The 13,227-nt window shown below is 42.9% G+C and overlaps 2 protein-coding genes across 8 annotated transcripts; one reads left to right on the forward strand and one right to left on the reverse strand.

The window, feature by feature from the left end:
- Window positions 1-377: 377 nt before the first annotated feature.
- Window positions 378-9,181, reverse strand: LOC129590426 (uncharacterized). Of its 7 annotated transcripts, none has more exons than XM_055485770.1 (7): window positions 8,367-9,181; window positions 6,849-7,099; window positions 5,068-5,279; window positions 4,240-4,437; window positions 3,418-3,510; window positions 1,583-2,855; window positions 378-1,445 (listed from the first exon to the last, which is right to left on the reverse strand). In XM_055485770.1, exons 2-7 carry the CDS (start codon window positions 6,880-6,882, stop codon window positions 700-702), a joined length of 2,556 nt encoding a protein of 851 aa, XP_055341745.1. In that variant the 5' UTR covers window positions 6,883-7,099; window positions 8,367-9,181; the 3' UTR covers window positions 378-699. The 7 variants fall into 7 exon arrangements, with proteins under 7 accessions (XP_055341745.1, XP_055341663.1, XP_055341907.1 ...); XM_055485688.1 differs by having other exon boundaries at window positions 5,068-5,282; XM_055485932.1 differs by having other exon boundaries at window positions 6,723-7,099.
- A 2-nt stretch (window positions 9,182-9,183) lies between these two features.
- Window positions 9,184-12,551, forward strand: LOC129590827 (uncharacterized). The gene is made up of 6 exons (XM_055486281.1): window positions 9,184-9,402; window positions 9,488-9,578; window positions 9,641-10,426; window positions 10,503-11,420; window positions 11,666-12,001; window positions 12,076-12,551. Exons 3-4 carry the CDS (start codon window positions 10,113-10,115, stop codon window positions 11,320-11,322), a joined length of 1,134 nt encoding a protein of 377 aa, XP_055342256.1. The 5' UTR covers window positions 9,184-9,402; window positions 9,488-9,578; window positions 9,641-10,112; the 3' UTR covers window positions 11,323-11,420; window positions 11,666-12,001; window positions 12,076-12,551.
- The last annotated feature ends 676 nt before the right edge of the window (window positions 12,552-13,227 follow it).

Consider the following 13,227-nt stretch of genomic DNA (forward strand, 5'->3'; position numbering starts at 1 on the left):
TTGCTCGTTTTTTTATACTGCCTGTTGGTAAAGAAGACTGATCAATAAGCGATCATTGCGACATCCATGTTTTCTACTCTCGGTTATGCCACAAACTCACCTTGAAAACTGGCAGATTTTTAGGCTGCGAATACGCACTCCGGCCCGAGTTGAAACCTAGATCCAGGCTTTTGATAACGGAAAGCGTACAAAGAGAAGAAAGCAGGCGGACAGACTTAACAGCGGGTGTTCTTTCCGGATACACTGACAGTAAGCGCAACCGCTGCTGTCAGGTAATTAAAGACTTGAGCCAACCGAAAAAAATAAACCGGAACAATAACTGTTTATCGAATTAAAGACACAATCATAATAATACGACTAATAATTTTTTTACCAAACACAACCAACATTTCTTTTGGTCTGATTATTTTTGGTCAAGACTAAATGACATGATTGTTATTGCTGAAAAAATTAGTTGCGAATGCTTTGATGCGCTGGCTTGTGATATAACACGCGCATAGCGTGTTGCTGCACATCGGGCAGTCGTAAAAGTTGATAGTTAAGGAAAAAACGAAAGCGAATCAAATGGAGTTATTTAGACGTACGAAACTACTGGAAATCATTGTTCTGTCTCGCGATAATCGGAAGCTTGCATTAGTTACTCATGTCATCCCCTTTCACAAGCGTGTGCCACTTGCCAGTCTATGCACAACTCCGATGCTATAAACCGGCAACAAATCCAATAGGCGCTGGCATAAAGGTTTTCTTGCAGTTTCGCTTTGGGCAGGTTGCTACTACGAAATTGCCGGTGAATTTGTTGGCTGGGGACATTTGCAAACAGTTTGGACATTGATAAGGTAATTGCTGGATTGAATAAGGAAGCTGTCGGGCTAAATCGTGTGCCTTTTTGTACCCGGAGAGCGTAAACTCCTGTTTTTCCTCTTCGCTCAATGCGCTTTCTTCCCAGTAAACTTCAAAATATTTACAGTCCAAGACAGAATTATCAGCAACTCGAAACAGCCCGTTGTCGGCAAATGATTTTCCTCTCGAATTCAGAAACACCAGACAAACGGGATCGCAGTGGATCAGTACAACCGCATGGCCGTCGGTTGGCTCGTTGCCACATCCTCCCAAGTCATTTTTCATCAGGATGCCTTGTTTGTTACTCTTGTAGAATTGATTGAAATTCTCGTTTTGTCGTTTGCTGAGACGATACGTGGCAATTAGAGGGCGGCCACCATTCAAAGCTTGTCTTGCTTCGCACCCGGTAGTGTATTCACCGTCTCTATTTGCATCGCGCCTGTCTCCGGCTTCACAGTCCGATTTGACATTCAACTGGCGATATTTCAGCCGATACTTTGTTGCAAATGTTTTGATTACTGTCTCTGTGTTCGCCGAACTGGTTCCAAATTCATTAACAAATTCATTATACAAATCTGTGAATGCAGGTACACCTCCTTCTCGGCCTGCAATATATATTTACTCCGAATTACTTTACACTGAATAGAACGTGGTCTCGGCGTGCAAAACATCTCTGATTTTACGGACGTACTGATACAATAGAACTACAGTTTAAAATCATGCCGACCCTATAATAACTGACCTTGTATCCGCTTCATGACCAGATGGAAAACAGTCGCCGTTGCGTAGGCGTAGCAGGTTGCATCTTGTTGTTTACGAGGCGAATTTGCGGCGGCCTGCATCTCGCAATTGATATAATCATCCAGGGCGACCCTAGCAATTAAATTCGCTGTCGCGTCACCACTGTTAGCTAAGGACTGCACCACGGTTGTAAAATCTTCGATGGCTTCGGGATCGTTAACGAAAGCAAACAGTCTGACTTCCCCCTCTTCTGGAATCTTCCATTTCCGGCGTCTGAGAAACTGTACAGCGGGATGTCGGCATGGTACGGTAGTGCAAAGTCTAAATAGCGCTCGTCGTTGCTCGCACAACCATTTTTGATAGGCGGGATCTAGTTTTGTTGTTTCCCACGTTTGCTCGCTCCAGCAGATCTCGTCATCTCGATAATGCAAGGTTTTGCATTGCTTAAGCTCGTCATTGTCGGTGATAAAACAAGTGGCCACGTTTACTTTTAGACCGGGCGGTACGATTGGTATCGTGCCGTCGGTGGTATAGCCGTCGGTCATTAAAAACAGCATCTTCCGCTCTGCGCCGAAGCTATTGTTATTTCTTGAAGAGAAAACGCGGTCGATAAGGCCACGTCTCTGTCGGAAAGGGGCATTCTTTTCACTAGAGTTGCCTTTACCTTTCAGAATGGAATAGGCGGCTAATAAGGCGGCGCACATCGGTGTATTGTCTCCGTAAATGTAGGGTTCTATACTCTGGATAATCCGATCGAGTTGATCCTTTGTTAGCTTTTGGGTTCGTTTTTCGTTTTTATTTTTTCCAGCTGCTTCTGTTATTATGCTAACCGCCACCTCCAACTGGACGGAATCAGGCCGACTATGTCTTTTAAGGATATGATCGGTACATTTTCTAATTTGGTTTCTGGCATTCTCTCGCTCATTTTCTGGTGTATCGTCGATCGCTCTTGAAGACAACCGTTTGGTAGAACCGAATCCGGCAATATAACAGAGCACGTTATCCACAAAATTACCGGATGCCGACTTTATGCTTGAAGATTTTGCCGCTAACTCTGTCCGTCCTTGCAAACCACAGAAAACGTCCTTTGCTGGCGTCTGTCGGCACACACGCGGTAGCGTATTGACAGCTTCCGCCAAGAACCCTCGCTCCGTGGAGTGGAAGGTATGCAAGAAGAAGCACTCGTCGTGCGTCAGGTATTTCCGTACATACTGAGCACAGTTGGGTGCGCCGTTGTTTTCCAACAAAGCGATCAATAAATCAAACCCTGGACCCTATAAATATAATTGTACGATACGCACTAGTTTTTGCTAACCAACCATGTATACTTAGGTGTATTTTCGAAGGTGTTACAGAGTAGTACATTAACTTTTCCGATCTGCCTCGAAGATGGACCGTGAGTTGGGAAATTAACTACGGTATCTGTAAACTCTGAACCAAGCTTGAACAAGCCATGTAATCATTGTAATGCGTCACTGTAAAGCCAATTTTTTTGCCAAAAAAATGCGTGAATTTTTCGGGCAAGGGCTAACTGGGCTATCAATTCAGATACAACGAGAGAACGTGATTTGCGTGATGGGCACGATCCCATGCACAGAAAGCATAAAAGAAATATTTAATGTTTTAGGCATTGCTGCCCTCGCATGCTGTTGTGAATATCGAAATGCTTCTTTTCCAGTACGTTATACCTCATTTCTAGAATGCGATCGTCACGAATCGTGCAATGGTTATCCTTGTTTCAGACAGCAAATTCACTCTTATCTGTGCATGCTTGCTTGAAAGCTCTACGTTAATCCTTTACAAGAGTTATAATCCTTACCAAAATGATTTACATACCTGCTGCAAGACCGCTGTTCTGCTATTCCCACTCGCAGTGCAGTATTCGAGAACGTCATGCACTGAAAGCTCAATTAAACGACGATATGGAACCTGTGTCGAAAAAGGCATCTGGGAAGTAGTATGTATATGCCACAAGCACAGCAAAGAGCGTCTTCCAGGTCAACATACTGAACGCCGTGGACGCTTGTCACCGGCAAAAAGTTGTGCGGGTTGGTGGCAAGTGAAATCACTTCAACCTTCTTGCTGAAGTCCGGCAGAAAGGATAAAAAAACGTAATCGGAACACTGCGGATACGGATCCGAATATGATTACCAATCAAAACGGCCTGCAATCATTGGCTAGAAAAATTTAAAAAGAGGCGGAGATTTGCATTCGGCCGATTCGGGTTCGTATTCAAAGTGTTCCGGTTATGTTATTTAATAACATAGGTATATGGGACTAAAGTGGGCGCAGTCCGCAGAAAAGGTTGATGCGACTCACAATGACCGAATCAGTTGCTGGCTCGGCAGTCATGCTTCGCACTGCATTTATGCGCACTGCACAATACTACTTCAAAGAGTCACAACTTTAATGTGAATGTTACTACTAACAAATATAGCGTTTGCTGCTATACACTAGCAAGTGTCCACAGCGTTTAGTATGTTGACCTGCAAGTCGTTGTTTAGCTGTCGAGCATATGTTCAAGTTCGGAAGTATTCTTGTAGAACTTTATGTTCCTGCCAGATTCCAACAGGAAGTTTGATGTGCGTTTATACCGTCCAATGTTAATCAGTTTACATTCCTGCCCGGCGCTGCTTCAGACGCTAGTTACATACATACTTCAGAGAAGTCGTCTTCCAACTCTTCAAAAAAACCCGTGACTAGGCCTTCCTCGGCACTTCCTTCCTGGTCTTCTGATGAGCTTGCGTATCTGGTTAGCAGTAAGAGATATTTGTTGTATTTGAGAAAATTTCCATATTTGGTTGCTAGAGCTTGTCGTGCACTGAGTAATCTTTCGACCGTGTTAACCGAGGACTCCTAGAAACAGAAAACGGCATCTTTGATTTACAGTAATTCACATCCTTTCACCTTCGTAGCTGAGTTCGTATGACCCGCTCCGACTGTGACTCCACGCGAAAGCTTTGGCTCCTTCGTTCTTTCGGAGTTAAAGTTATGTCCTTGTACGTATCACGTACGTATCAATTTTGTTTTGTGGAACATCAACTGTCAATGATGATTTTATCGAATTTAATTTATTTTCTCCTACTTATTGGAGAATGTTTCCGTTTGCAGTGAATTCGAAAAATGTTGGTGGGTGGTAGCACTACAATGGATAATCCCAACACCTTTTAGTGGAGGCGGCATATTTCCAAGCGCCTCTTCCTAAGCCAGAGAAGGTCTCGGTGTTCATTGGCAACGTCGACTCAGTCGAGCCTTCGACCATGCCATATCTGTTTTCTACCGCCCGCGATGCAAAAGCTTTTGCATCGCGATTTTGCAGATTTTGCAACCCATGAACAGGAAAGAAAGTAATTATTTTCCCAACTTGCGGATCCTGAGGCTTTTGTTGCCGCTGGTAATTTTATTGAAGAAAATTGGGAGAAACGGTTCAATTCGTGCAGCGCATCGACTTTTATTTATTAAGTTTCTCTGAGTAAACGCACTTACTTTTTTCTGCCTGTCGGCTTCTGGTGTCCTGCTTGGAGCATCAGCACCGGATTCTTGGAAAGGCCCACTTTCAGGTGGTGAAATGGCGTAGCATACGAGTACTTCATGATAAGCCCAGTATTTTTGCATTTTGCTGGAAATGATTTTTTCCACGTTCATTTCGCTTGTCAGTTTCTCAAGTAGTCCCTGATCCATTTCATGGGTCACATCTCCTACTAACCAATAGAAAGGATGCGCAGAGTCAAAACGCGGACTTACATCGAGCAACAGCGACTTACATCGAAGCTCGAAATAGGCGTACCAAGTTCCAATTGGCTGGGCTTCGATGTAAGTCGCTTTTTGCTCGATGTCTGTCGGTGGGCGTCGACGAAAACCGTTACCAACATGGGCGCACCTTGTAACGGGTCTAAGCGACGCCCAGGTACTTACAAACTTCGCTTTTCCGCGATTTTTATTGGTGGTTCAGCATTCTAAGTTAGATCGAGGCTGCCCACCGCCAATAGCAAAATTCAAAACCACGTGATCGTTTCTCCATACTTTGGTCTGACAGCGACGGTTAAACAGTAAAACGACAGGGTTTTCCGTCTTTTTTTAAGTTTTTTTTAAATCTTGCCTTTTCGTTTCTTATTGAAATTAGAAGTATAAAACTGATATGCATCTATAGTGCAGGGAAGCCTGTGTTCTGGGAATCCAGATTAGACTATGCAGTATCAGTGTTCGGCCAGGTGCGCCTCTGTTACAAATTGTTTGTTTTCTGATCATCTTTTAATTTAATTTCAAATCCCATTGCAGCTGACTAGCGTACTACAATTGAATCGGAGCTTGCCAAAAGGTTCGCGAATCCTTGTGGCTGTCTTTAATGATTTGTAGTGTAGCTTGTCGTGTATAGCTGCCGTCGTATCGCAGGGAACCCTGCGCGCTGGCTACCCAGCTGTTGGTGCTATTTACAGTTTACTGTCTACTGTGCTTGAGTTCTTAACCTGGTTCCATACCCGACTACAATTTGTGCTGCTAGACAGCCTTCCGTGGTAAGCCACAATTTATTTTTATTATCAGGTCAGTTCATCATTTTTGATGTTTCGTCTGGATTTATGACAGCAAATTGTATACTTTGCTTAACCGCGTGGCGGGTTCCCACTTTGTTCTGGCTACCCAGAAATATTGTTTACCGTATTTCTTTTATTTATTTTAGCTTAAAATAATAGTGCGTAGATATTCCCAGTCCACCTTGTTTTGGTGCTTTCCAACAGATTATATGGCATTATTTAACTTTTAAAAATGTGATGATACAATTTTACGAATTTAGTAGCATAATGTCAGCACGCATAATGTCAGTCTGTATGTCATGACTGTTGTGCGCATGCGGTCGCGTTTAGCCCGTACACACATACATGCAAGACGTGTAAACGGGCGCGGTTTTGCGTTCGATGTCTGTATGTGAAGGGTGAAAAACGTTGTAAGTAAGTCCGCGTTTGAACTCTGCGCATTTAATATAATATTTCATTTCTTCTGTTACATCTCGAAGTAGGCTTTCCTTTGCCTCGCCCCGCCAGTATCGAGTAAATAAATTTGTCAGTGCCGATACTTTCTGCATTTCCGTTGTTAGATACTGAAGAAGGACTTTTTTCATTTGGTTCGTCATCTCTGAAATTAACCTGTTTTCTCCACCCGTTTCCGAATAAGATAGTATTACTTCCTTTCCGCTCCCGGCATTTAGCCGTCGCTCAATTTCCTCTGCCAAATACCGATGAAGCGTCTGCTCCATTTGGTTCTTTACATACCAACGTATCCGGTTTTCCATATTATTGGCCGCATCTTTAAGTAACTTTTCCTTCATCTTGTAGGTCACCCCACGGAATTTTTTTGCTTTTATTTTGCTCGTCACACTCCGAAGTAATGCAGGTCTCATTTCCCTTTTTACATACATAAGTAATCTCGTCTTCATTTTGCTGATCGCATCCCTAACCACCAGTACTTTTAGTTCACTGGTCAATTCCCGATCCAACATTCGGGCTATTTGCCGCTTTTTGTCCTGCGAAAGTTAAAACGTAACCCAGTGTTGGTCGACAAACGATTACGTATTTTAGTGTATTTGCGAGATATTTCACTTAGACGAGATCTCAATCATTTCACGAGAATTAGAAGAGATTGTTACTCCGTACGGAACTGCAAGGCAGCGATCGTATGTTTTTGCACATGCTTAATACTCATGTAATTTATAACATATCAGAGTAAAACATTACGGCATTTTATAATCTTTGAACAGTATATATCTGTAGCTCCCGAGTAAGTCTCAGAGAAACAATATGTACGCCATTTTTAAAAGTAAAATGCACTGAACCAATCCGTGATGTCTATGTGTGTTTATATTATTCAACAGCGCCAACTTAAGGGAAGTGACCCGGTACATAGCCCTAAATCTGTGTACTTCGAGGGGACTCCCGCTTTCGCGCATTTCCAAACACTTTTTTTGGATTGCTTTTTGACGTTCTGTAGCCAAATGGTTCGTCTAAATAGGCGTGAAAAACGTTTGTGCGCACAATATCCGGTCACAGAGTTATGGCGGTAAGAAAATTCCAGCAAGGTTAAATGCATTTAGGTGTACCAAAAATCTCAATATAAACCGATCTTCTTCAAGTTTTGGACGTAAGTGCACATGTTCACGAAGACTGTCCTTACACAGATCCATTGTTCTATCTGTAGCATATTTTCCAAAATTTAAAATTAATTGCATGAATTTTAAAATTCAGCTTAAAATTTGAAGAAAAATCATGAAAAGTGGTGTAAGAACAATGCTCGTGGTTAAGAACAATGCTCGTGGTTATGCAAATTTACGTACAAATTGCGAAGGAGATCGGTCCATTTTGAGATTTTTGGTACACCTTAATTTATTTAAACATTTTTGAATTTTCTTACCGCCATAACTTCGCGACTGGATGTGGTACACACAAACGGATTTCAAGTCTACGTAGACAAACCATTTGGCTACAGAATGCCAAAAAGCAATCCAAAAACATTTCTTATGAAATCTGCATACAATCTTTTGCAAATAAATGACTTGAAAGTGCATTAAAAGGATAAAACTCGTTTCTGAAAAGACAATATTATATTAGCTAGAATATCCGGTTAATCCAATATTTCGAGCTGCCTGTCGCACAGCAGTAAACGGCAGCAAAATTAACGAAAATGAACAAGAAACTGTATTTTTTCGTGAAGTCGCAAAATGTGCTGACCGTGAAGCTCTATTGGAAACAGCACTCCACACAACAAGTACTATAGCTTTGGACGACTGAACTTACATTTTGACGTAGCCTAACTTCAGCATCCCGCGATTCTGGATTACCGCAACCTTCGCTATTTTTTATCTTTAAGCGAACGGTATTCTGAAACTTCAGCAATGATAAAATATCGACAATGCACTCTGCAGATATTCTGCAGTCCTTTTTTCCGCTTTCTTCGGAGGCGATTTGGACCACCGAATCAAACACTGACTGCATCCGGGAGGTTTTTGTGTCGTCGCTCTGATTCTGTACACTGGAATATACATGCCGCATGCTGCTGGAAACGTCGACTAATACAACGATAGCCGTTTTGGACATCCTGTTTATTGTCACAACTTAACAGCGAAATAAATATGCAGCAATAATTATGAAGCAACAAAAAGATTAGGTTTCGGTTACGTCAGCGGTCAGATAAACTTGCTTACATGTTTAACTGTCTACTCAAATTTAAATGATTTCGGCGGTGTGTGAATACTGTGGCTCTTCTTTTGCAACACCTCATGGCATTTATACCGGCGTTTAGGGCATTTATACCTAATGGATTGATACCGGCATTTATACCGGCAGCACCTCACGACATTTACGTTTGGGATTTATACCGGTTGCTTGCAATACTTACACCTGTTAAAACATGCTCATTGCTAACGGGCAACGGCCTTGCGTACCTCTTCTGTTAACCGTTAAAGATAGCACGGTAGAATTATTTGTAACTTTGCGATAAGAGTATGAAACCGGTGTTATCATTTCTAAGTCAGTCCACATCCTGTCGATAAATTTCAAACAAATGCAGTTCGGGATTTCACTTAATCATTCACCTGATTCATAGACTCTACAGTCTCTGTCTAACGCGCAATTATGAGCTGTAAAAATCTTTAGTACAATGGAATTTGCTTTGTAAACACCACTTCAACATGAATCAGGCGTTGATATCTGACATGTAACTGTGCTAGCGTATGTGTGCAGTCATTATAATAATATTTGCTATCGAAATTTGCTATTATGGTCAAGCAATAATTCCACTCGGTTCCGATACCATTGGAAGCGGCGGCACTCGGTCGGTGATAACTGATAAACAAGACAATTGACAATTGTTATCGAGAGCTGCTCCTTAAATTACTGTACTTTTATGAATGCGATAGCTCGGCGTTCCTATTGAAAGGTGCTAAGTAGCAGTGCAACAAGTTGCTGGCGGCATGTGGAACGGCAAAGGCTTTCCGCTAACACGGCAAGGTAAGCGCCACTGCAGTCACTGGCCCATAAAAGTTCTGCTCATTTGGAAATTTTTAAACCAGAAAAAAAGGAATGGGAATGAAACAAGGGATGAAACGATGGATGTGGGTAATACAGCTTTACAAAGAATGGAAGTGCTTCGGTTCTGCGCATTCGCAAACATCCGCTCAGATTTGAAATCACTGTGCAGCGGTAGTACAGCTATGTAGTACAGCGCGCATACAATACCACCACACTCACTACAGTCAGCTTGAGTTAAATATTTGCATGGACTGTCAGTGATAACAGCATGTGCGAAGTTACGGCAGAGTTAGGATTCTCTGATTGCTTTGATACAGTCATCGCATAAACAATTCCGCGCTTTAACCAGTTGTTGCAGTGTTACCAATAAAAGCTGTCGTACTACGTTCAAAAATTATTGATACACGTCTCCCTCTTCCTTGATATTACGTTCACATTGTATCTGGTATACCAAACCATTTGAAGAATTCGGCAGACATGAATTTTGCTTAGCATTAATCGTGAAAGTTCACAATGTGCCAAACACTTTTAACAGACTTTTTTATGGCGTATATGTCCCCATTAGGGCGTGGCCGTTTTGCGCGGCTGCATGTCAGATTCTCTGCGTTTATCTGCGCAGCACTAGTAATCGTGGACCTTTTTCTGGACATCTGCGACATCATTTTGAATTACATTACAAACCCACTGTCTCTGTCCTTTGACGAGAAAAATTTATTGCTGGCGGTATACTTGTTCCCAGTCGGATTTGCCATTATGCGAGTGCTCAAAGGCAAAGCGTCAAAGATATCTCTGCTCAAATACGCTTACCCAGCAAATCTTTGTCTTTCGTAAGTGTGACTGGTTGTTGTATCAGGTAGTTTTTACAGGTGTATGTCACTTCGGCCTTCTTTATTTCGGTTGTAGGTGCGTGAATGTACAACAGGCTGTGAGAAAAGAATCGAGAAGGAAAAAATTTAGAAAAAGCGAACAATCCCAAGATAAGTACATGCAAGCGATACAGGCAACACAAGAAGCTAACCGCAAGCTGCACGAAGTTTTGAAGGTGGAGATATTCGGCGAAGCCATGCCGCAGCTATTTCTACGTCTATACTTCGCTATACGGTGCGCATTTCGGGTTGGCGTTCTGCCAGATGGGATGACTTGGATTAGGGTGGCGTTCTCTTCATTTAGCATCTGCGGGGAGTTATATAATTTACAAACGTTAAGAGACCAATGCTACTGTATGAAAAGGCTCCGTGAAGTAGACGTTCCGGACAGCAGCCGTGATGCGCCAGGTGATCAACAGAAGGCTCTTCTTGCTGGTGATCTGCGACCATATCGTCATAATTTGCTAAGCTATATCGTAATTGTGGCTTTATCTGTACCCTACTGTCTCGTGCAAACCACAGTCTGGGCACTGGTTTTAAACAGTTCATCAACATTGTTTTATTCATGCCTGGTACTCCACGGTGGAATATTTTGGGCATTGAAGTTTTATTTTTCTTTGCCTGGAGAGATCCCATGGAGCGAGCATCCGATGCCGGTACCGGCATCATTGCGCTACATTTTCAGTCCTTATTCCCCAGATTTTCATGTGGAAGTTGCGAAGGAAAACTCTTCCGTGGCTTGGCAGCACATCATTTTTTTGCTCTTCGGCAGTAGTATCCTCCGCCATGCTGTTTTTGGGACTTATCATACATGCCCTCTCCGCGCAGTCGTTTCCGCCAGGAACGTGGATCACTGATGTTCGTTTCATTACTGGCATTTCAGTAGTAACGTTCGTGGTCTTGTGGGTAATAAGCGTATTATATGTGAAAGCGGAATCGACATTTCGTCCACCAGGTACAGCTTACAGAACAGAAAAGGACTGCATAACGAACTTAAGAGATTATCATATGGGCGTCACGACCATCACTGTTGACTGTAAAACTGCCGGTGGAAAGCGCCTGATTCTAAATATAGACCAAAAATAATTCAATTGTATACAATGTCATTGCGCTATGAATAGTATTTACTAGCGCGGGCCGCATGGCGGTTACATTACGGACAAACCCGCTACCAAGTAATTTCTACTTTGAAACTTGCAGAAACCACTCCACGCGTAACCCCCGTTGAATCTAACGACACGAATGTCATGCCGCAAAGGAAAGAAAATTCTTCCTTTGAAGTAGAGTTACCGAGTCCGAGCAGCTCTGTAAATACTTTACCAGATGAACCTTCTACCAGCGATGGAGGCGCGCAGCCAGCGGACGTTGAACAGGGCATCGATACTAACAGCAGTGCCGATTTTAAGCAGGCATCGAGCGATTCGAGACCGAACAAAGTGCCAACACTCGAACTGACCGAAGGACACTATTCTGGCAATGATGAAAGCGAAGACGATTCGGCTACGGATCAACAGGAGACCTTAAAACCAGAACACGGTAGGCACATCCCAAAATTGCAACGGAACCAGTTATATTTTCTTAGTTTTTTGCTAAATGGCTTTTATGAACAGGTGGAGGTCCAGCCGCAGTCGCTCCAGTCCCATATGAACACAGCATTCAAGGTCTTGTAGAAAGCCTTCGTCGGCGAAATCGCGGTAGCAATAAAGAGTTCTCGTCTTAATAGAGATAAAACGCTCGCACTGGCGACAGTCTCGAACATGGTTTCGTTACACTGGGAAGTTCTTTGTTGGTTAACTAGCAGAATTAGATTATTTGGTGAGTTTCCTTTAATTCACGGAATAAGCATCTTGTCATTGGCTCGGGATTAGGATCCAAAATGCATTATCCAGTAATTGTATTACAATACCATCGCCGATTATCTCGCGGGCAAGTCATAACTTAAAGCGCGAGAGGTATTCTCGGGGGTAAACATGAACATCAAAATAGTGGGTGGTACTCGTACTCGTACACAATGTAACTCACGCTTCCCCAGTGACCACGCGATGTTGTAGCGTGGACATCACTTAATTTATGCCGCTGCGTTGCTTCCCTGTGTTTTCTTAAACATTTTTGTAGAGTGTGCAAATTACTTTGCAACAAACAGCCTGTGTGGCTGTGCCAGTTCAGGTTGGTGCAATGGTGCTGACCGCTCGAATAAACTAGCAGGCTGATATTCCACTGCTCAACATTATTTTTTCGTTTTAAGCTACACAAAAACGTTCCATGTGATTTGTTTTATTTTCTTAAAGCTGGACGATGTTAGCTGATCCTTTCCCGTTTTCCGACTTGCCCGTTCGGCGCTGCGGCGTCCCCTTGACCAATGGTCGATACAGTTCTACTAAAAGTAGTTTTTCCTAATTTGATACTTTTGTCAAGGAATGCAAATTATTATAGTTACTTTAGAACTCTTTCTGCTTGGGCAGCAAACGCGTGGAGAACCACATTCAGTACTGTACAGTAATGGGAATGTCAGATTCCACGCAGACAGATACGACCGCTACTGCTTCTCTCTCCTCGCAACCAGCCGTTGGATCCATAAGCAGCTGCTGATCCGCCTCCGAAAAGTTGATAGTAGACTATCTTGTTATATGCTTGGTCTCGTAAGATTCTATAATTAACGGCAACGCGTGAGTTTTGTCACCAAATCGGCCGCCGCAAACGTAAATCCGGTTCGTGACGACGCAAGCAAAATGGCGTATGTGGTTGTCGAATGTCCGCGGTTG

This window comes from Paramacrobiotus metropolitanus, unplaced genomic scaffold, assembly GCF_019649055.1.
Source record: "Paramacrobiotus metropolitanus isolate TYO unplaced genomic scaffold, Prichtersi_v1.0 Parri_scaffold0000001, whole genome shotgun sequence".
Taxonomy (NCBI): domain Eukaryota; kingdom Metazoa; phylum Tardigrada; class Eutardigrada; order Parachela; family Macrobiotidae; genus Paramacrobiotus; species Paramacrobiotus metropolitanus.

Coding starts and splice junctions, on each gene's coding strand:
- LOC129590426 (XM_055485688.1), bottom strand. CDS start 6,882: ATGCGGCCAATAATATGGAAAACCGGATACGTTG. Junction 2,856..3,417: donor GAACAGCGGTCTTGCAGCAG/GTATGTAAATCA, acceptor TTATATTTATAG/GGTCCAGGGTTTGATTTATT. Junction 1,446..1,582: donor GGTCATGAAGCGGATACAAG/GTCAGTTATTAT, acceptor TATATATTGCAG/GCCGAGAAGGAGGTGTACCT.
- LOC129590827 (XM_055486281.1), top strand. CDS start 10,113: ATGTGCCAAACACTTTTAACAGACTTTTTTATGGCGTATATGTCCCCA. Junction 10,427..10,502: donor CCAGCAAATCTTTGTCTTTC/GTAAGTGTGACT, acceptor TTTCGGTTGTAG/GTGCGTGAATGTACAACAGG.